The sequence below is a fragment of the Pyxicephalus adspersus genome, chromosome 1 (genome assembly GCF_032062135.1).
Source record: "Pyxicephalus adspersus chromosome 1, UCB_Pads_2.0, whole genome shotgun sequence".
NCBI classification, from domain to species: domain Eukaryota; kingdom Metazoa; phylum Chordata; class Amphibia; order Anura; family Pyxicephalidae; genus Pyxicephalus; species Pyxicephalus adspersus.
In genome coordinates, this window is record NC_092858.1 from 91,082,173 (window position 1) to 91,105,072 (window position 22,900).

The 22,900-nt window shown below is 37.7% G+C and overlaps 1 protein-coding gene across 1 annotated transcript in view; it reads left to right on the top strand.

Annotated features, from left to right (window-relative positions):
• The window catches only part of RIMS3 (regulating synaptic membrane exocytosis 3), a 58,418-nt gene that overhangs the window by 23,729 nt on the left and 11,789 nt on the right, over positions 1-22,900 (top strand). The window contains exons 3-4 of the mRNA XM_072418810.1: positions 17,973-18,114; positions 20,216-20,328. Of these exons, the coding sequence (XP_072274911.1) occupies positions 17,973-18,114; positions 20,216-20,328 (255 nt within the window). The remainder of the gene's footprint in view (positions 1-17,972; positions 18,115-20,215; positions 20,329-22,900) is intronic.

Sequence of the window (22,900 nt, forward strand, 5' to 3'; positions counted from 1 at the left end):
TTGCTATTTTTCTGGTATTGTTCTTAGATTAGTCTATATTTTTCTATAATTTGTTTATGCATGTTATGTTTTTGTATGTTTTTACTTATTAAACACTATAAAAAGTGTAAGCAGAATCTCTGAATGCTCTACGTAAAAATAATGTAACATGCTAACCCGAAACGCTACTATAACATTGTGATTTCTGTGACATCCCTGTCTGGAGTGGCAGTGGGTGACACTAAAGAAGCAGAGGCATAACAGCGGATGTCAAGGGTAACGGTGCGTGCTTCCATCTAAGCACGTGGTGGCGGTCTCCCTGTGATGGTGTGTTTGGCAAGGGTTACCAGAATAGTTAACCTTGCCCCGTGACAGCCCTTCTTCAGCCTGCTGGTGCATGGACTGTTGCTGAGCGCGCTGGAAAGTCTATGCACAGGGGTGCGGGCTGAGAGGGGGTTCATCACAAATATGTATTTTAAATGTTATCAAAGCTGCCCTATCACATGTAGGCATTACACGGGACAGACTGTGTGGAAAAGAAACCTGGCCGGGAATGCCTACTGCTTAGGACTGACACCCACCCATCAAAGTAATTTGCAAAGCTCTCCTGAGGACTGAGGATTCTTGAGAAAGGTATTGAAGCAGAGTGCTGTTCTGTTTTCTTTATATAGCACCCTGCTGGCCCTCCTATCAGCTATGAGTGTTGTGTTCCTTACTATGCAGATTTGACTACCTGCAACAAGGGCATAAATATGCCAAAATTATCCATGCAGGTAATACAGTGCTCAAAAAATTCATTGCTTTTCTATTGTCGATGGCTTGGACCCACCTTAAGGTGCATCCCTCTTAGGCTACATACACACATGCTATAATTGTCGTTGGAAAGGATCTTTCATGATCCTTTCCAACGAAAAATGACTGCACGATGGATGAACCGTTCTACTATATGGAGAGGGGAGGGGGAACATGATGGAGCCGCTGTGTTCTTTTCCCTCCACTTGCATTACGATTGTTCGTCGTCCATCGTCTGTGGATGCGCCAGGACGGTCCTTACCTCTTGTTCGAGTGTCAGTTCTAAAATTTTAAATTTCCCCCTTTTCTCTTTCTTGTTAACAGTTATCACCAGTATTAATAGAGGAATGTTTTCCCCCAGTACAGACACCAACAGCAGAAGGAACATGACATGGGATCTAACCCCTTTCCTATGTTCTTTCTAGAGATATACCTCATTATTATTGCAGACATTTAGCAAAAGAGCCATCTGTACCTTATTGCTGATGTATTCTTCTGTGGCCTGCCAATGTCTTGAATGTAGCAGTTTACATAGAATAAAATGACACCCCGTAAAATGAAACCTATACAAATGTATTGATTGGGAGTGTTGTTCTTTTTTTTAGTAATTAGTAATTACTATTAATACTAATAACTACTAATCTATAGATAGTTCTGAATATGCATGGATTTATACATGGAATGTTCTTTTGTGGTTTAGCTGTTGGCTTTTTATGTGTAAGTGCACTCCTTTTCTAATGTCAGTAATCCCTAGCTGTTCAAGTGCACGGAAGATACATAGAAGCTTGATAAGAGAGATTTGTCTATTATCATTGAGGCGTAACATCCAGTACTATGCGCATCTCAGAATAAACTCACACATTAGACACTTGTGCATTAGCTTTACTTTCCGCAGGTTTCAATGACAATTGGTAGATCTATGTTTAGACCATTGATACTTTTTTTAGAGGACCATCATTAGGAGAAAACCCTATCTACAGTTTGTAGGTGGGGGGTCGCTTATAAAACTCAATTGAAACTTAGTTAAACAGCAACTATCTCATATATCTATATCTATCTATCTAGATAGATAGATAGATAGATAGATCTACCATGCAAATGCTTTCTCAGGCCTGTTACTCCAGGCCTTAGGTAAACCAACCTTCCTTTGGTTCCTCTTTTGTTTTTGTCACCATATTTGTAAAAGCTTTTTGAGCACGTTTTGTTTTGTCATCTCTTATAACATTATTGCTGATACATTATACTATTCAGTCTTTAGGTCTCTTTGTCCTAAATATGCCTTAGTAAAGTGTAACTGTAGCATTATCATTATTAAGTTCATTTCAAGTGATGGCACTGATTGTAGGCTTGCTAGTATTTGTGGAAAGTACTCAGCAGTTTTCTGCAAACAACAATGTGATGTAACAGCAGAAATGAAGCAAACAATAACATGTTTATGGTAAGACTTTCAGAAGATAAAATGTCTCATTAGAGATTCAGTACCACGGATAGAACCTGCACAGAAGACTTAAAAAAGCAAAAGCTTTATTGTACAGTAGGTGAATGCTTATTTGCCAATAAAATATAGAATACCTCTGGTTTAAAAGAAATATTCTAGAATGTATATGCATGGTAATAGAGTTTTAACAAAGCTTTCAGAGAAGCTGGGTTTTTATTGAGGAATGATATAGAGTTATGTGGGGCATTTTTATTGTTTAAATATTTGTAGCCACACAGTTCCTTTCACCCAGATAACCTATATGAATGAAGTATACATAGGTATATTTTAATTGCTTTTTTGCATGAATAAAATTAACTATCTGCAAAAGATCTGTGTTGCCTCTTCACTTGTTAAGTTTTAATATTTTAGTTTTGTATTTTTAGCAAATACCACTGGAAATAAGTCATTGTAAAGAGCAAACATGCCACTTATTTTCCCTCAAAAAAGAACTTTCTATTTCTTTTAGTTTTTGGTTTCTGATTTACCAGGGACAAGGAATCTTATATCATAAGCCAAAGTGGCCATAAAAGCAGGATCCCCATTAGATCTTCCTAATTAGGCCTGCTACCATTTTTACTATATTAAATTGATAAGGGGTCCTCTTTATAGTCCTCCTTTACATTTAGCAAAGCAATCTCCTTTAAAATCTGGATGAATGTTTTGCTAAATTTTAAATTGGAACTCTGTGAAATCTATGATGGTTTATCTATGAAGTCATACTGCTTGTTTTATGGCCACATCACTTAGTCTATTCCGACTTACATCATATCTCGCACCAGGTTAGGAAATATTTTAACTCAAACAAATAATGGAGTCTGAATGGAAAACAAAGCTGATTTTCCATTATTTGTTCATATACACTGTTTATTATGTTTATGTTTTTTTACAGTCTGAGAGTAGTAGAAATCCAGGCAAACAGCTTAGTACAAGACTAAATATATATGTGAACTTGATTCTCCTAGACTGTACAAGACTTTCATGGGTACATCTGGGTGATACAGCAAACCTGAAATGGGTTTCATAAAATCATTTTCTATAATATGTCAAATATTTTCAATTCTGACCCATTTCAGGTTTGCTGGATTACCCAGGTTCTTCCATGATGGTCTATCAGTCTTGGAAACCTTTAATGAATTAGGCCTTATATAGGCCAGTTGGGAAGATCATTCTGCTACCTCTTGGTTTAGAATTGGTGATAATTAATTATCTGTGTACTAACTAATAGGGATGAGTGAGAAGGCTTCTGACAGTCTCCTGAAAAATTTCTCGAACATTCGATGGGTCCGCAAAATTTCGGCAAACCGATTTCACAAATTCCAATAAAGTCAATAGGCCGACCTTTAAAATCAAAGCCCCTATATATGTTAGAACCACCAAATTTGCTAGGTTTGTGTAGGAGAACAGTGGCAACAAAAATACAAAAGTTCCAAAAGACCTTGTGGTTTTTCGAAAAAATGGCAGGCAAAGTGACAGCAGGCAAATTGGGTTTTTGTGATGGACAGCGTACAGAAGGCAGCATAAACATTAGGACAGGGGTCCGCAAACTTTTATGGCCACTAGGCCACCACCAGGGAACTATCTCTGAAGTGACATTCCTCTCCTCTGTAGGCATTGGAGAGGGATTTACCTTCAGGGAGGGTTCCCTATTTACCACGGCGGCGGAAGTATCAACGCCGGCCGGGGTAAATAGGGGAGCAACAAGCAAGGAGGCGGTACCGGAGCTCCGGTGGCTCCGGTAGTTCCTAACACCCCCTGGCTGATCCAGCCAGCAATCCGCGGTTCTGGAGACGCGGGTTGCCCGCCGACATTTGGCCGGATCCTCTAGGGAGCGTTAGGCCGGAATGAACTACTGGCTAGGCCGTATCTGGCCTAAAGGCCGGAGTTTGACGACCCCTGCATTAGGACATTAAGAAAGGGTGGTGCTACCTGTGAACTCAACCCACTAGCAGCAGTCTCTGCCGTCAAAAAAGCAGGAGACTGCATTGCTAGCTGGCATCATGATATGGATGACGTGTTAGGAATGCCACCCAAAAAGTTGTGGAGAAGTAGCGTGGTGACATTAGGCAAAAGGATGGAGGACCAGAGACAGAGCGTGGGTCAGCGAGAGCCGTAGCAGTGTGTGGCCTCTGCTCAGCTATCGCCAGGGAGACCGCATTGATAAGTGTCATGGAGAGCTGAGTGTAGTGAATCATCAATGACACCCAGCAGTGTGTAAAACAATTTTTGTAAATGGAGTACTGAAAGGCGGCAGCAGCAGCAGAAGTAGGAAGCGGAGGGCCCTGAGACGGAGCATGGACCGTATTGGTAACTGGCATCTAGAGCTGGGTGTAGTCCATCGTCAGAAATTTAACTGTACCAAACGGTCTTCTTTGGTAAATAGGAACAGGTATCAAACACTAAAATATCTGTATTTATTTTATTGAAGGACAGAAATTTCACTGTACCAAACGGTTTTCTTTGGTAAATAGCAAGAGGTGTCCGACTGAAATACCTGTATTTTTTTTAGAGTAGGACAGAAATTTTTCTGTAGCAAACTGGCTTCTTTGGTAAATAGCAAGAGGTATCAACGACTGAAATATCTGTATTTCTTTTAGAGTAGGACAGAAAATTTTCTTTAGCAAACTGGCTTTTTTTTGGTAAATAGCAGGAGGTATCAGACTGAAATATCTGTATTTTTTTTAGAAAAAGACACAATTTCTTTCTTCAGCAAAATGACTTGTTTTGGTAAATAGCAAGAGGTATCTGACTGAAATATCTGAATTTTGTAAAGAGTAGAAATGAAATTTTTTCTTCAGCAAAATGACTTGTTTTGGTAAATAGCAAGAGGTATCAGACTGAAATGTCTTTATTTTTTTTAGAGTAGGACAGAAATTTGTCTGCAGCAAACTGGCTTTTTTTGATAAATAGCAAGAGGTATCAACAACTGAAATATCTGTATTTTTTAGAGTAGGACATGAATTTTTCTGCAGCAAACTGGCTTTTTTGGTAAATAGCAAGAGGTATCTGACTGAAATATCTGTTTTTTTTTAAGAGCAGGACATACATTTTTTTGCTGCAACCTGGCTTTTTTTGGTAAAGAGCAAGAGGTATCAGACTGAAAAATCTGTATTTTTTTATAGTAGGACAGAAATTTTTCTGCAGCAAACTGGCTTTTTTTTGGTAAATGCGCAAGAGGTATCAGACTGAAATATCTGTATTTTTTTTAGAGTAGGACAGAAATTTTTTTGCAGCAAACAGTCTTCTGTGCTAATTAGGACCAGGTAGCATCAAAAACTGCAATATCTGTATATATACAGACATACAGAAGGCTCCTAACCTGTCCCTGTCACAATCCACGTCTCTCCCTGCTTCTATCCTTCACACAGAACACAACATGGAGTGACTAACCTCTCCCTCCTTCCCTGTGTTTATGCCTCTGCTCAGATCTCTCCTGATTGGGCTGCTGGGCCTTGCTGTGCATCCTGGGAGCAAATCAAATGATTCGCTCCCAGCCGCACCATTCTCCGTCAGAAATAGTCGCCATTCCTGCCCCCTGCTTTTTCCCTCCTTTGTTTGTAAGATAAAACAGTATCTATAGGTTTTGGTTAGGTTTTGCCAATGTAAGCATATTCTGAAAGCAGGTTGTGGTTTGGGTTACATAATGCAAGCATATGTGAATCTGTACTGCAAATATCAGGAAATTATTAAAAGTGTGGATAAACTACTTTTTTTCAGTTGATCTCTTCAAAACTGAAGCATGTACAGTCTTAGCTGGTGCTTTCATTATAAATAGATCAAAGCACAACTATTACACAGAGTACTGCAGTGCTTGAAGGAGAAGGCTTCTGGCAGAAATATATCCCATAGTGACCACATGGAGAATATCAGTCTTTTGACATATTGCAATTGATGGTCAGAGACTGAAGAGACAGTCACAGCTGTGTAATTAATATTTTCTGTGATTTTCTTGATTCTAGTTCTTGCAGTGCATGCACTATATTAAACTGCAGCTGTTGTGGTAGTTTAGTACTGTACAGCAGTTTATATAGTGAAAATATGTGTTTTACAGGGACCATCTCCTCTTTCAAGTAAGTTTACCAAGAACACTATTTTAACTTCTTGGTGCCTGGTGCCATTTGCAGACACTTTGGTAACAGTTTTCTAGCTTTGGTTGCACAGGCTTTGATGAGTTTAGGAAGCTTAAAAAACATAATTTGTACATGTTAGTCATAAACGCTTGAAATGCCACTTACAAAATGCTTAGCAGGTGTTTGAAAACTGTTCCCATTAGGTGTATGTCCATAAGATGAGTATGTCTAGACAAAACTACAACACCTGGAAAAAAATGGATTTCCAAAAATCATTTGCTGTTAGTTGGCAATGTTTTCAATCTTGCACCATTTCAGGTTTGCTGGATCACCCAGTTTCTCCCAAGATGGTCTATATTCTCCAGTTTTGGAAAGGTTTAATAACTCAGGTGCCGTGGGCCTTATTTATTAAGGTTCTCCAGGGCTGGAGGGGATGCACTTTGATCTGTGAAACTGGGTGAGTCAATAAACCTGGAATGGATTTCTTCAAAGTAATTTGCTTTTTGATTGCAAATGTTTTGAATCCCGGACCAATGGTTCAATGTGTCTGAGCACCAGTACAAAACTGTACCACCACCATTTCAGGTTCCAGTTGTTGTATTGTTTTTTTTATGACAGTATAGACTTTCCCACCCTTTTACACATTGATAAATAGGGGTTTAATGTCTCAGATATTCAGTCAAGCTTTGTACAATGTTACTTTAGTGCTTTTTTCTCTTATCCCCATTTCCAATTATGGTTCCCCATATGCATGTGTTTATTTATGTCCACATTCACTAAAATATTTCCACACTTGCTATGGCCATTGGTAGGATAAAATTATAGTATGTTTTATACATTTACTAGCTGATTACCCGGTGTTGCCCGGGTATTTAATTATTGGTGGTTGATCTGGCAGCAGCAAGTAACAATCCCGCTTTATGGTAAATTTACCCTTGCACCGTGAATGTGGATGGAAATCCAGGCTGTTGAACAACTGATGTGGCGCCGAATGATGTCATTTGGAAACATGAGTTGTATTTTCTGATGCTATTAAGAAAATACTTTGACTCTGAGGTATTTGCTGATGTGTAATTCCAAAGTTCTTGCCGCATCTGCATGTAATAAAGTATATAATGCCGTTCCATTCACAGTTTATGTGCTTGTTGATTCTGTGTACTGATCCATTCGGTAATGATAGGGCTTGGTTTTCGTGTATCCAATTACATTGTCTACAGTGTCCACATTTAAAAGTCCCTTTTGGTTTGTTCTCTTTGTCCGTTGTGGTGTCAGTGGTATCGTAGTGACTATGTACCAGAAGGTTCTTAAGGGAACCAGATTTCCTATATGTGACTTGTGGTGTATTTCCTTTTTTTTTTTTTTATATTGGGGTCTCCTAGTGTGATGTTCCTGTGTTTGGAAAGAATATTTTTAATAATTGCATGGTCCTGGCTATAACGGGTGATAAGATGGACTTTCCTTTGATCAGAGAGCTTTTTTGGGTTTTTTGTTGTTTGATGAATTAACTTATACCGTTGTAATAGACTGGCCTTGCGGTAAGATTTTTTCAGGAGATTTCTGAGCGCTAGCCTGTTGGTTAGTGCTTTGGCCTCATTTGAAATCAGATTCTGATGTGCAGTTCCTTTTTAGTCTAAGCATTTGACTAAATGGGATGCTTTTTAGAAGGCGTTTCGGATGTGAGCTATGGGCGTGTAGGATAGTATTGCCCGTCTCTTTCCTGTACAGAGTAGTAATGATTTTTTGGTGATCTGTGATCCTGATGTAAACATCTAGGAAAGGTACTATGTTGGCATGTGTATATATGGTAAATTTTAAATTGAATCTGTTAACCTGAATGAAATTAAACATCTCTTGGAGGGTTTTAGTGGAGTCTGTCCAAATGATGATGATATTGTCGATATATTGACGCCATAAGTAGATGTGAGACCGAAAATTTGCGAAATTTGGGTCTAGGAACACTTCTCTTTCCCATTCACTCAAGTATAAATTGGCATATAATGGGGCACATTTCATCCCCATCGCAACACCCTGTACTTGAAGGTAATGTTTATGATTGTACGTGAACACATTTCTAGTCAAAATGTATTTGAAAAGGTTGAATATGAATATATTGTCTTCTGGATATGATGGATTTTCTGTCTCATTGATTGACCTGATGGTATCCAGGCCTGAAGAATGGGGAATGCAATTGTATAATGAATCTACATCGATAGCGGCCAGTATAAAATTTAGTGGAAATATAATGTTTTGGAAGATCTGACGTAATTGTATTGTGTCCTTTAAATATGATGGTAGTTTGTAGACAAATAGTCTAAGGAAAGTGTCTACCAAGTCGCTTGCATTTGATGAAATAGAGTCAATCCCTGACACTATGGGGTGTCCCGAGGGGTATTTTGCATTTTTGTAAATTTTAGGTATTACCTAAGAATGATATTTATTACATAAATCACTATTGTTTGCCTAAAAAGCCCTGTCTTTGAATTGTGTTTATTTAGATGGTATGTAAAAATTTAAGCAAAAGGCACACTGCAACACTTACACACATATATACATACATACATACATGCAGATATACCTCTGACATATAGCACAGTGCCGTACAAAGATCAGCCGTGCATATGTCTAGCAGTTTGGTTGAAATGTGTTGATGTGTTTCGGATAGATGACATACACACATACATACATCCAAATATAGCTCCGACATAGCACAGCGCTGTACAAAGAAGACTGGTGCACTCTCATGAGTCTCAGTCATATGTATAGTGTGTTTAGTTGAAAAGTCTCCATGCGTTTTCGAGTGATGGTGGAACACACATACACATACAATTTTATATAAATTTTACCATGCAAATATGAAGTAATGATACATACTTCTGCATAAATGATGTGCATGTATGCATTAATCAAGCCAGCACTCTGTCATTGTCTTTACAGTAAATTGAGTCCCAGCTTTGCTAATATGCAGTTTTCTTAGCTCTGTATACAAAAATATTTACATATTTAGAATAACAAACCCATTTGAACTGGCAGATTTCACTGTCATATAATAGATAATAAATACTTTTTGTTTTTTAGGATTAACCAGGGAAAAGCTTTGTACAAAATAAGCAGATTAAATAGAGTGTTTGTCTTTTATGACCACAATTCCCCTCTTTGTTAGACTATGGTACCTTCACTGCAGGAGCAGTTTCATGTTTGAGTGAGATAGAGAGAAGGTGCAGGACAGTTGTTGCTATGGTAACAGGAGGCATCAAACAGATGTGAATGTGATGAAAAGAACTAAGGAGGAATATCTCCTGGTGACCTGGTTCATCAAGGGGTTGCCAAGGAACCCGCAGAGAGCAAGGGGCTTCTATTGGGCGCAGCAGGATTAGTGTCTGGTTCATCGACTGAACACAGGGTTTATGCTGTATTCCAGTTTTTCTGTATATTAGAAATTTCAGTATATCATTTACATTGTACAGTGTTATTTTGTATAAACCTATCATATATATATATATATATATATATATATATATATATATATATAAGAAAGAAAAAGAGAAAGTGTGTAAAACATATATCTGGAGGCAGTATCTACTCACTTTCTTGTATGAAGACATGGCTGCAAGTCTACAGACTGCTATTTGCAAAGCTGAAACAATTGGGACAATATAGATTTAGCACATTTTTTAATCCATGCGAAGCATGACTATATGCATGGAAGAACGGTGCAGATACCAGGAAGCCACAGGTATGGCTTGCAGAGAGCTTTAGAGGTCCTGGGCAGAGAAGTGTAAGGGCCAAATTATACATGAAAAATAGCTATCTTTAAAACCCCAGACTTATCAAGGGGAGACTCTGGGCTTATATGTAGTTTTAAAGGGAATTCAGCAACCCTTACCAAGATATTGCAATAGAAAATAGAAAAAGCACAAGTGAATAGTTTTTAATCTCCATGCTTAAATAAATTCATTATCCTAAACCAAAAGATGGGAGGTGGAGGAGGAATACCAGTTGATGGCATGGTAAAGCAGGGCTGATGAATGAATGGTGTATACAGCAGGACTTGTAGATGTAAAAGGGGGCAGAGAATTCATCAGGATATTATTTTGTAATACACAGGATAGAGGAATATATGATGTCACAGGTACCAAGCACAAAGGATTTGTTAAACAAGGGTCTAAAGTCATAAATAGGAGCTGGAGGTTGGAGGAGGAGAACAGGCCACACGATATAAGGAGTGGAGGAAAGACAGCTATTGTAATATAGAGATCCAGGGTCAGCAGGCTTGGACTATGCATTACCAATAGGGGAAAAGTCCAGTTTGTGGCACCAGATCATAGATTGTAAGAGATTACCTATGTGAAGAGAGAAATAGCAAAAGAACACTGGGCAGAAAGAGGAGACCAAGTGTAATATTAGGTCTTGTATGAACTGATGTTCATCCCTGCAGAGCTAACAGACAGTACATACTCTCTCTCTTCTTTTGGTAAATAAAGGTGTAGCTCAGAAGATCAGGAGAATGAATAGGTTATGGAGGAAAGGCTGACATAGTGTAGGGGAGTGTAATATTGAGGATGACAGCAGAGGAGCCAAATAAGACATTTAAAGGAGTGGAGAGAATGGGGTAGTGGACCACTAAGATAAAGAGCTGAGTGGTTATTTATGGTCTCCAAAGATGTTGGGAAAAGTGTAAAAGAATCCTTTAGCAGTGAAATGAACAAGAAGTGCATTTATCTTATATAAAATAAAGGAATAATATATCTTACGGGTATGTTTCCCCATTGTTTAACCTGAGGCTTTTAAAGCCTTTGTTTGAAATCTACATGCATGCATACAATGGATTAACCTACACAAGGACGTTTCCTTGAGCCACGTTTATGGCATTTATGATGTTAACGCTGGAAAACGGCCACAAAAGTGGGAAAACGCGGGTAAACGCTTCTATTGATTTCAATGGGACATTTTCCTGCATTTTTGAGCACTTAATATGCAAATTAGTTAAAAACGCGTTTTCCAGTGTTTTCCAGCATTTTAAAGGCAAACTTTAAAATACTAATAAAAGTGCATAAAACGCATATAAATGCAATAGGAATGTTTACATGCGTTTTTAAAAAACGTCTATGTAGACCCAGCCTTACTGAGTTTAATAACAAATAAAATAAAAAACTGGACAAGGATTTACTGTAGGTATAAGGGTGGCTTGGTTTTTATTTATAGGGGAGAATGTATCTATGACTATTGATGATGAAAATCCCTTCCAAAAAAAAAATGCTGGAACACTATGGGCTTTATTTATAAAGTGTTGAATCTAGCATTCACCAAAACATTCTCTGGCAAAGAGTCTTCCAAGTCCATATGTTTACTGTGGCAGCGATTGTTTCTTTTAGCTGCAAAGGAGTCTGCATCATCTTCCTGAATTTTCCATAATACAACAATAATGAAAAATTCCATTTGGAAGATTGAGAATCCTCCTTGTAATGGCCATAGCAGGTGGGTGGGGGGCAGAATCCCCAATAACTGTATGTGCCCCTGATACATAGATGACATTATACTGAAGAATCTTTCTAAAACTGTCTGACCTTTTAAAATGAATTATATCAAATGAGATCCAAGAAAATGTTAATACCAGAAATGATTAATACAGATCCAGAAAGATGTGACAAAGACAATGATTATGGATTCACACCACTGTAGCAGCACTTGGGTTAATAGAGGTTGCATAAACATGTTGTTCTGTCTTTATTAGGACTCCTCCATGTCAGATACTTGGAAGCAATATTACAGAACATCTTGCTTGTGCTCTAGCTGAGCATCACTTGTACACCACTGTTCCCATCTGTAAGAAGATATAATTACCTTTACTGGATGTGATCTGGAGCACTGCGTCTCCATGGAGACAGGATCTCCAAGCTCCTATTGGTTGTCAGGCCAAGCGAAGATGCACCGAAGGCTTCAGAAGCTTGCTATATAAATAGAATGTTTATTTTTAACACACAATTTGTCTGTTTTACATGAGTTCTGAGAAAGAATTGTTTTTCAGAGAACATACTAGTCACAATTTCATAATTTTGTTATTCTATCGTAAAGTGTCTGGAATACTACCGTAATAGGAAAGGTGCCCATATTACCCTTCAATGATTTAAGGTGAGTTTCAATTGGAGGAAAAGAAAGGGGTGAATAATTTATTAATTGCTTCAGGTTAGCATGAATTTTCACATTCTCTTTCTTATTCCCCTGGGATATGGGTGTAAGTTTGTAATAAGCATGATAAAATGGTCATATATTGAAAAGAAGGCTTTTGCTGCTGCTAATAATAATAATTATTATTTTTATTATTATTACACAGTATTTATATAGCACCATCATATTACGCAGCACTGTTCAAAGTCCATAGTCATGTCACTAGCTGTCCCTTAAAGGGGCTTACAATCTAATGTCCCTACCATAGTCATATGTCATTATTACAGTCTAAGGTCAATTTTTTGGGGGGAGCCAACTAACCTAACTGCATGTTTTTGTAATAATAATAATAATAGAAATATTAAAATGTATGTGGATGTGTACTAGATTTCTAATAGGCCATTTATGGTGAATAAAGACAAACTGGTGATTAAATTATAGACATAGACTTCTATAATGCTCAACTTGAGTCTGCCCTCGCAGGATAAAGCTACGGGTTTATTTTAGTTGTAGCCCAACCAGCTGTACATAGGTATTTTTGTTTTTATCATTTATTTGTTAAGCTACTGGGAGTAAAGAGAAGTATCCCTGTGGAAGCTGTGCAACTTGTAGCTTACACAAGTCTGACATCTCCCTTCTTGCCCCCATGTGACTGCACAGGGGCCTGAGCAGCCAATCACTTTGCATCTGCACTGTCACTAGTACTTGTGTACCTAATGGTACGTTTTATTGACATCGTAAGTCGCAGATCATAGATCTATGATTAGCCAAAACTCAGGTTAGAATTGGTCAAAGTTTGCTTTTGTTTAGCACTGCTTTTTTAAAATTGATTGTACAAATATTGTCTAAAAATAAACAATTTGATGCAATTTTCATCAGTATTGAAAGTCTGGAAAATTACTTACGATACTACTAATGTCATTTAAGAGATCTATTTACATAAATCAAATATCTCTCCAAAGAAATAAAGACCCATTCAAACTATAATCAAACAAATGTATGGCCACCAAAAATATTCTAAATATTATGTATATTCAAATCCGCTTGTGTAGATCTGCAATTGGCATCCCCTGTATGCAATGTGGATCCAATGCCTAAAAAAGTGACTATGTGTGTTATAATTTGATTGTACCACTTTAGATCGACCAACAACCTTGTAGTGTCAGGGGTCTGCGTTATTAGATACAAATGAAATTTGTTGTATAGGTAGGACCTCAGTTTACCTCAGGATGAATCTACAGGACATTGTTCTGAGGTTGTAAATGTATTTCAAAATCTAAAATCTTAATCTTAACTTGTGCTTTGTCAGTGCAGGTTAAGATTAGGTTGATGTTCTAAATTCACAAACTTTGCTGTGACCACAATTGATGTCCATGGTGGAAGGGCAAATTAAGCTTGTTTTTTAATTCAGGACATTTGTAAGGATATTAGGTAAGGTATTGTCAAATAAAGAGCATGGAAAACGGAACTGCCGTGGAAGACATGTACAAATGGCAAAATTAGGAAAATAAAAGTAATAAAAAAGGAATAACAGTATCTCTCAACCACACTGTCGCTTCTCCCTAACAGGTTTAACACATATTGAAAAATATGGCTGCTTTGATCCCACCCTGTTATAAAAAGAGGGCTGGGTTATACATTTTATGAAATTATTGGTATTTGTGACTCATCTCACTAAGGCTTTGTATTATATTACAAGCATTCCTTACTTCTTGTGATGAGTTTAATTTCTTGCAGGTTAACTTGACCAGACACACTCCCACAAAAAAGGTTTGACAAATGGTTGCAAGTTGCTGGATATTAAGACATATTGAGACTAAGGGGGTGTTTTAGGAACAAAGTTGTTAATAACAAAGTAACAAAATGAGTGGAAATGTTCTAAAAGTGCAGTTACATGGTTAAGAAATGCTTTAAACACTGTAGCGTGCTCAGCACAACTTGTATCAAACACTGCTCAGTACAGACAACAGTGGGCTGAGAACTGACAGCTTGACAGGAGTGTTGAGAAAGCTTTGAGTATGCTATGTAGTACATAAAAGATGTTTTCCCTTCTCATACATATTGAATGCCAAGCACTGTGTAGCTCTTCATTTAGTGCACCATGTGTTGGCTCACAAAGACTGCGGTACATATACACTAGACTTCCCTATAAGACTGTAGCCATGTAAATGTAAGTGTTCTGCAGGCTTAGAATAAAGTGAGTTTAGTTTGGTATTGAGTGGTTCTGACCAAATGCAAAAATAGCCAGTTCTTTAATTGAACATAGAAAAAAGTATAAGGATTAGAGCAACATGCTCATATCCCTAATGTATTGGGACTATTTCTGGTGGCTTTACCAACAATTAGACATACCTAATAAAAACTCAATATTGTTTATTAACATACACTTTAAATAGTCAATTCAATAAAAAGCATGTATATAATATACATATGTGGTACCAGATATAATTGATCCCCCAATCACTTTAATCCAGATCAACAAGAGCCCCTATACGGGGAAGTCAGAAGAGATCTTCCATGATCTACCCAACAATTATTTTTTTTTATTATTAACAATTACCATCAATTATTATAGTATTGTTCTCCTGCAAAAGCTGAGGTATATACCGTGTTTCCCCGAAAATAAGACACTGTCTTATATTATTTTTTTTCCCAAGAAATGCCCTAGGGCTTATTTTCAGGTAGGGCTTATATTTTGAGAAGAACAGCAAACCGCATTTATTTTTTAACAAATAAATTACCATTTATTTCAAATGTTATCACATTCTGGAACATCAAGGGGGAACCCCCCCTCACCAATCAGTCCTGCACCACCGTAATCACTGTATCGGTGGTGCTCTGGAAGAGAGATGGGACAGCCTTATCCGCGCTGTTCTCCCTTCACTCCTCCCACCACGATCAGTTCTGCACTGCCGGGTACACTGTACCGGCGGTGCCCTGGATGAGAGGTGTGGCATCCTCAGCGTCCTCCCTTTTCTCCTCCCCCCACCACGTTCATTTGTGCAGCGCCGTATTACCGGTAACGGAGAAGGAGAGATGTGACAGGCTCAGTCTGCCCTCCCTTCACATCTCTCTCTACAATCATCAGCTCTGCACCTGGAGAAGTGATGGGTTGTGTGAGCCTGGAATACCGGTACGTAATGTAGTGATGTTGTGACAGTCCTGCACTAGTGTGACAGTCTGTGATGTCCTTTACTTCCTCCCCCACCACTATGTACAGTATGTGCTGAAGATATTCTAAGGTATTAAGCTAGGGCTTACTTTAGGGGTAGAGTTTATATTTCGAGCTTGCTCGAAAACAGCCAAAAATCCTGCTAGGGCTTACTTTGGGGGGGGGGTGTCTTATTTTCGGGGAAACGCAGTATATATATTGTTGGGAAAGTTGATAATAGTTTGAAATACATGCATATCAGTATTTTGGATAAAAGTAAATTTCATCTTTGATATACAGTATTAATAAGCAAACAGGCTTAGTTTGTTAAGCCCTTTCAATTCATATGTTAAAGATGGGAAATATATCTATGCAACAGGACTTTTTGAGATATTGTGGCCGAGTTACTTTTGGAGTTTAAAGGGAATCTGTGAGATGAAACTGTGCTGACCTCTATCATCCAATCTTGTACAAGAAAACTCTTATTGTTCTTTACATGTTCACATAGCATTCACACTCAATATGCTCAATGATACCTGACAGTTTGGCAGTCTGTATTTACCTGTAGCACTGTTCCATACATATTTATCTAACCATGTATAATTATCTGTTTCTACACAGGTAATACAGTAATATATATATCTAAACTGTACAGTTATACCACAAAGCTCCTTTGTGCAGTGACATTTTATTGTCCTTTTCTACAATCTTATAGCTCTGTTTACTGGCAGTGCCAGGTTTTTATTACTGAAGCCCATAGTTCCACAAACCTCTGGGAGCAGGAGGGAAACTACCCCTCAGGCCAGAACTAAAAAGATATTTTGGGCTGGTGGCATAGGGTAAAAGTAATTCACCATTCAGAGATCCATGAGCGCAGGACCTTTATTTTTCTTTTAGCTCCAACTTACCATGCAGCACTGAGTTGCCTTGTAAACCAAGACCAAAAGCCAAAAAAGATTTATTGCTGGGAAATGTAAAGGGTGTGTTCTTTTGCTATGCCCATGAATCACTATGATACCATATTACACTTAGCATGGTACATTTTTAGTCCCCAGAAACTTGTTCCTACCATCAAAAACCATTTGATTGCATTTGTCCCCCAATACAAAGGCTTCCAGTTCTCCCCTGTACACTAACTTACTCAACCTATAAATTCCTAAAGTGGCCCTACCACACTAAAAGGCCACTACAAGGGGAAACACACCCTTTGCTCTTGTGTTTATAAGCACAACCCTATTGTTGATTGACTCATATTTCTGTGTAGTTTAATTTGAAAGCCATATTTTCTATAATAATTACTTGTTTATAAATAGTTCTTTCTGGATCTCTTTAACACTAATGGATTCCAGTTATACTAATATCGTTCCAGCTTATGAAATGAAATAAATATCCAGCAAGACAGCTGCATGAGACAGGCAACCTCAGAGGGTGGAAGTACCATCCTTCCCAGTACTTCACAAACACCTCAAGTAATGCTAAATGATGAGAATGTGCAAACTGTTTAGGTATTCATGGATAATCACTTAGTGATTTAGAAGCCTTTTACCATTATGTGTTATTGCTGAACACAGCAACAACAACAACAATATTCTGTTTTGTAATATATCTTTGGACATTTTAGTCAAGGCATTGTAAACCTCCTAGATGCAGAATAGATTGTGATTCTGGCTTTGGTCACCAGTGGTTATAGGTCTACATATTGGAAGGAAACGTGTAAATGTGACATTTGACCTTATTACTTAACAGTTGTTATTTGGATGAATTATATTACTTCTTCACAGCCTAATTTTACATTCATTTTGAATCCACTAAGTACATTCCAGGTGCATCAAAGCAAACAGTCTTACAGTTTATTTTTTTAATTTAGCCACAGCCTAAGCAGAAGACGTGTCCCCTTCCAGCATGGTGTGGACCCTTGCTCTTTGTTTGGAAGCACAGATTTCTCTGCAGAGGTCTCTAGCTCTGGTATTAGCAAATTTTATGCTCACTTCTGATTGGAGTGATCTAGCTATTACTCAGCAGTGGATACTCCCAACACTTCGCTGCTTCTACGCAGAAAATGAACGTCCTTTCCTGCGGACTGTGACTATAAAACAGCACACCTTTTATATTAATGCACCTAGAATGTATTTTGGTCATTGGAATCAAACAGCCAGCTGGTTTTTAAACTAGTTTAGAACTGTCATAAGCTTACTTACTAAGGAATACTGTTAGAGACTTGCATTTCATGTATGCTTTTGAAGTGATCAACAGTATCATCTTTTATTTTTGTACTTTTTATACTGTATATTCACATGGCAAATGCATTTATAATGATCATATTCCTTGCTTTTCGCAGATGGTACAACAAAGAAACTGCGCAGTAATATTCGGCGCAGCACAGAGACGGGTATTGCTGTGGAAATGAGAAACCGGGTAACAAGACAAGGGAGTCGGGAATCTACTGATGGTAGCACTAACAGCAACAGTTCTGATGGCACGTAAGTGGCATTTTCCTCTCATTACTTTCTCATTCCTGGTTGACATTATTGAGGATTGAAAAAGGCAGTCAAGCTTCCCTGGTTGCACTATACTTGCACAGCCTGTCCCATCAGACGCCAACTGCCTTTCTAATGTATTGCCCTCTCAATATCAGCAATCTAACTCAACCCAAATAAATTTAGAATTCTGCAAAATAATTTAAAAAATACAGTATATGTATTATATAAAAGAGATCCTAAAAACAGTGACTACAAATGAAGATCACCACACATAACACAAACACATAATGTAGAAATCCCATGTAAAAAAAAAACTGCATTAAGAATAATGAATATTATGTAAAAACTTATAAACTGAAGTGTTCAAATTCAGCATTACAATGTGGAAAATAACTAAACCCTTGTGGGAAAGGTTGTGTGAATCTTTTCAGAGATTGTTATGTCACAGATATAATTTGTGACAGTTTATGCAAATATTGATGGGTTCAATTTGAAGTGTACAAAGAGAGATAACACACAGACTTGGAAGATTATACTATTTATTAATAAAGACAGATAGATAAAACAATGCAGTAACAGAGTTAAATATAACAAAAATACTTAGCTGCGGAAGTAAGTTGCATTCATCATCCAAGGAGACTTCCAAAAAAATGGCTTGGCAGATGATCAAAAAACATGTTGCATACAGTTACTTCTGGTCAAGACTAGTTATTAAGCATGGCACTGTGTTTTTAACTATCCAGGAAACTGAGACAATGGCCAGTGTTTGACCAGTACTTACCAATGATCATCCCTTAAACCAGCATTTTACCTTATAAGGATACCAGTTACAGGATATGCTGCATTCCTTTAGGATGACCTCATATATGGTATACATATACCAGTATATACTGATAAAGCATTATTGTTGGTGAGACATAATTAATATTAAATAAATTGTGCTAACCCAACAGAGATGTACTTCCCAACTCGGGTGCCAAAAGTGTTTCATCCACTCAAAAGTGGAAATGTTCTCATCATTTTCTTAACCTGTTTTAGAAATATATGATCACTTAATGGTCCCCAGGTAATAAACCTATCTTTACAGCTTTTTACTTTTAGCATTACTTTAAGGGGAACTAAACCCCACTGTACTCATAGCGATCAGACAGGTAAGTATGCTTATTGCAGAAGGGACATTGTCTTTCCTTTTTTGCAATAAAGACCTGCAAGAAAGAAAGAAAGTCAGAAAAGTAATAGGAAATCTCTAATGGAGTCCAAGACAGCAGTAAGAACACAAGTAGTGTAGCCATTCCCATCGCAAAAGGTTTGGCTGATTGGATATTAACTTTAAAAGATAGCAATTATGAGAGAATTAGGGAGTCTGATCGAGTAATTCTCCATCTCAGAATTGTAGTCTGTAATTCTTGTCTGTTACGCTGAAATTGTCACCATAAGTATAGAGATATTTTCTAACACTCATGCTCTGTGAATCACTCTTTTACAATTTGAACCTGATAAATCCTGGCATTGTTTTCTTGGAATATGCATGTGCCGCCAAGGAAGAAAAATATCATTCAATATATTCAGAAAGTCTACTGTACATACCATTGCTGAACCCAAACCTATTGCACTGAAACAACCCCAGAATTTAACACTTCCCCATCAGGCTTGGGTAGTTTTTTGTGGCCAGGCAGTGCAGTTCATATTCACCTGTGTAGGGGCTGCTGGGGTTTTTCACTTTTTCTGGCTCTACACTAGAGCACAGCAGAGCGGCTACAATGTCAGTTTGCTGTCCATTAGAAAACGACATGTTCCATGATTCCTTGTATCGTGTATCATAGATGAAAGTTTGTAATCTCTCTCCAATACAATGGGGTAGATACATATGAAGTTGTTCTATGAATGTAGAACAAATTGTAACCACAAGCCTTTGGACATTCAGTTACTTGCAAAACATATAAGGTATTTGTGGGGACCAATTGGACACATAGTTTAAAACAGCAGGAAAAAAGAATGTAGCATTTAAACAAAAAACACATATGATTTTTGTTTCACACTTTAGTGACACATTAGGCTTCCCCTTCTATATTAATTATACTTTGTACTTTATCCTATACAGATTTATTTTTCCCACAACTCGATTAGGAGCAGAGAGCCACTTTAGTCATTTTTTGGATGGACTTGGACCTGCGCAGATTGTGGGGAGACAAACCCTTGCTACTCCACCCATGGGTAGGTACAAATACAAATTCACCTGTTTAATGTGCTTTATTTGTAAGTTTTGTGTGACAAACTATAGTTTTACAAAAAAGTTCTACATAGATTTCAAACATATACAAACGTAATAGGCTTGATTTACTAAAGGAGTTTAGGGTTGGGTAAAGAAAATTATCATCTTGTAAGGGAAATTTCATTTATTTTGGTGAATGTGATGAAAATCCAAAAAATAGGAGTGAATTAGGCTGTACAGAGACCTCACCTCTTTTTTACTTATGCTCTTTATTAACAAACCCCCCCCCCCCCCCCTCCCCGTGACATTGAGCAACTGCTTGACACTCTTTCACCTTCTGCTTTGTACTGAAGGATGGCTGACTGAATGGCTGAAAGAGGGAAAAGCTGCAGCCCCTTCCTCAATGTGCTGACCCAATTTGATAAAGGTCAGCACAGCCCAAAGGGCAAATGTCTCCCTCCGGTTGGCCTAGTCCACCCCTTAATGTGCTGCAGCACTGAGCACTCCCTTTAACACACACACTTCACCCATCTATGCCACTGGCCCCTCAGTGCCTAATGGTAGATACATCCCTTGTACAGGTGTCAATTGATGCTGCACTTAGCACTGAGGGCATCCTAGTGTATGTGAATATAAACAGACCCATAGCAAAAATGTAAAACTTGCTCTGGTCCATTGGAATGTACAGTGGTGAGAGGAATTGGTTAATAGTCAATTAAGCTCAGAAAAATGAAAATAGGAGGGGCCTTGAGGCACCAAAAAGGTAATACCTATTACCTACTAAACTACTCCTGTAAAATTGTGGTACTCTGTGCTTAGAAACGTATGCCCATAGTTAAAATATACAACCACTAAATAGGCAGCCTTTCTCAACCTTTTACCCCCCAAGAAAACCCTGCTAAAACCAATTTGTTGGGTGTTAGTGGTTATTCCTAAAAAACAGCTAAACAAATCTTTTTATTCATGCTACTGGCTCATTTAAGTGGCATTGACCCTAAATTATGCAGGTACCATCAAATGGGAAGGCAATCAGCCACTGCTCAAATAACCCCTAACAACCTATGGAGGAACCCTTAGAATGGCTGCTGTAGAGAGACTATGGCTTTATCATGCACAATTTATATTACTGCCTTGTGCAGACATATCTTACATCAGAACCAGCAATCATCTAGAAAAAAACTATTCTAGACAACTAAAATTTCCCTGGATTCTGGTTTGCCTGGATGTTGGGGGTGGCTGCACAATTACACTCGTTCCCTTGACTAACATGAGGAGGATGTCAATGCTATGACTGAACAAGGAAGGTTTAGAGATATTTAGCATATTTATTCCAAGTACTACAGTCTAAATCAGACTTCTATTATTGTATTTGTCAATGCAGTACTGCCCTCTACTGTCCATACCTTAGAATGCATAGGAAAACACCTTTTTAGTCATTAAATTGCTTGGCACATTATTGGTACCCATGGTGGATATGGTTACACAAACATGTAGCAGTAATATACCCAATCAGTCATGCCAGTGAACACAGCCTATAGTAAATATTACTCTATTTATTCAGCATTGGTGGTTTCAATATGTTTAAATATTTTATACACATTGCCAGACGTTTTTTCCTAATACTTTGAACTAAGTTGTACCAGGGTTTTTTTGCCTTCCTTTGGACCAACTATGTCTTATAGGGTTTTATCTGGGATATGTTTATTTCCCTAGTGGTTGAACTTGATGGACTTATGTCTTTTTTCAACCTAACCTACTATGTAACTATGTAACTTGCAGAATATAAATTACACTTTTACTTACTTTTATATTTAGTATGTATTTTAAATGGCTCTATGCGTAAATAACAAAAATACAAACCATAATCCAGGAGAATGAAATTGTCCAAATGTATTTGTTTCGTTTAAATGATGCTGGTAATGCCAATGCATACAAAGACATTGATTTGCATGAGATTATTTATTTGTTTTAACTTTGTAGCAACAACTTGGATGTGTACAGCACCAGGTTCATGAAGACATAGGGATCTATTTATAAAGCAGCGAATCTATCATTCACAGAAACATTCTAGTAGTAGAGAATTTTCTATGTCCTTGTGTTTTCTGGAAGTAATTGATTCTGTTTCTGTAAATGTTAGATTCACATTTTTATAAATAGACCCCATGTTTTGATGGGTTTGGTGTAAAGAACTATAGTGGCCTGCACAGAGCCCTGGCCTCAACCTTACCCAACAGCTTTGTAATGAACTGTAATGCTTCTTGCAAGCCAGGTCTTCTCTGTAAAATTTAGTACCCTAAACTCAAAAATGCTCAGTTGGCAGAATAGACACCAATTCACATAGATGCACTTGGAGAAATGAAAGCTGTTAGAGCCATAAAAGGAAGAATGCTAGCTACATATTATTGTCAATGGTTTTTGAATGGGTTGTCCAAGAAGCCTTTATTGTGTGATGGTCTGCTAATTCCAAAAGTCCACAATCTTTTACATTCAGATCTATTACCTAGGTGTTTATTTGTCTTTAGCCATAAACTAGATGTTTATTTATGTTTACTGTGATACGCAGGCCCGAGGAGA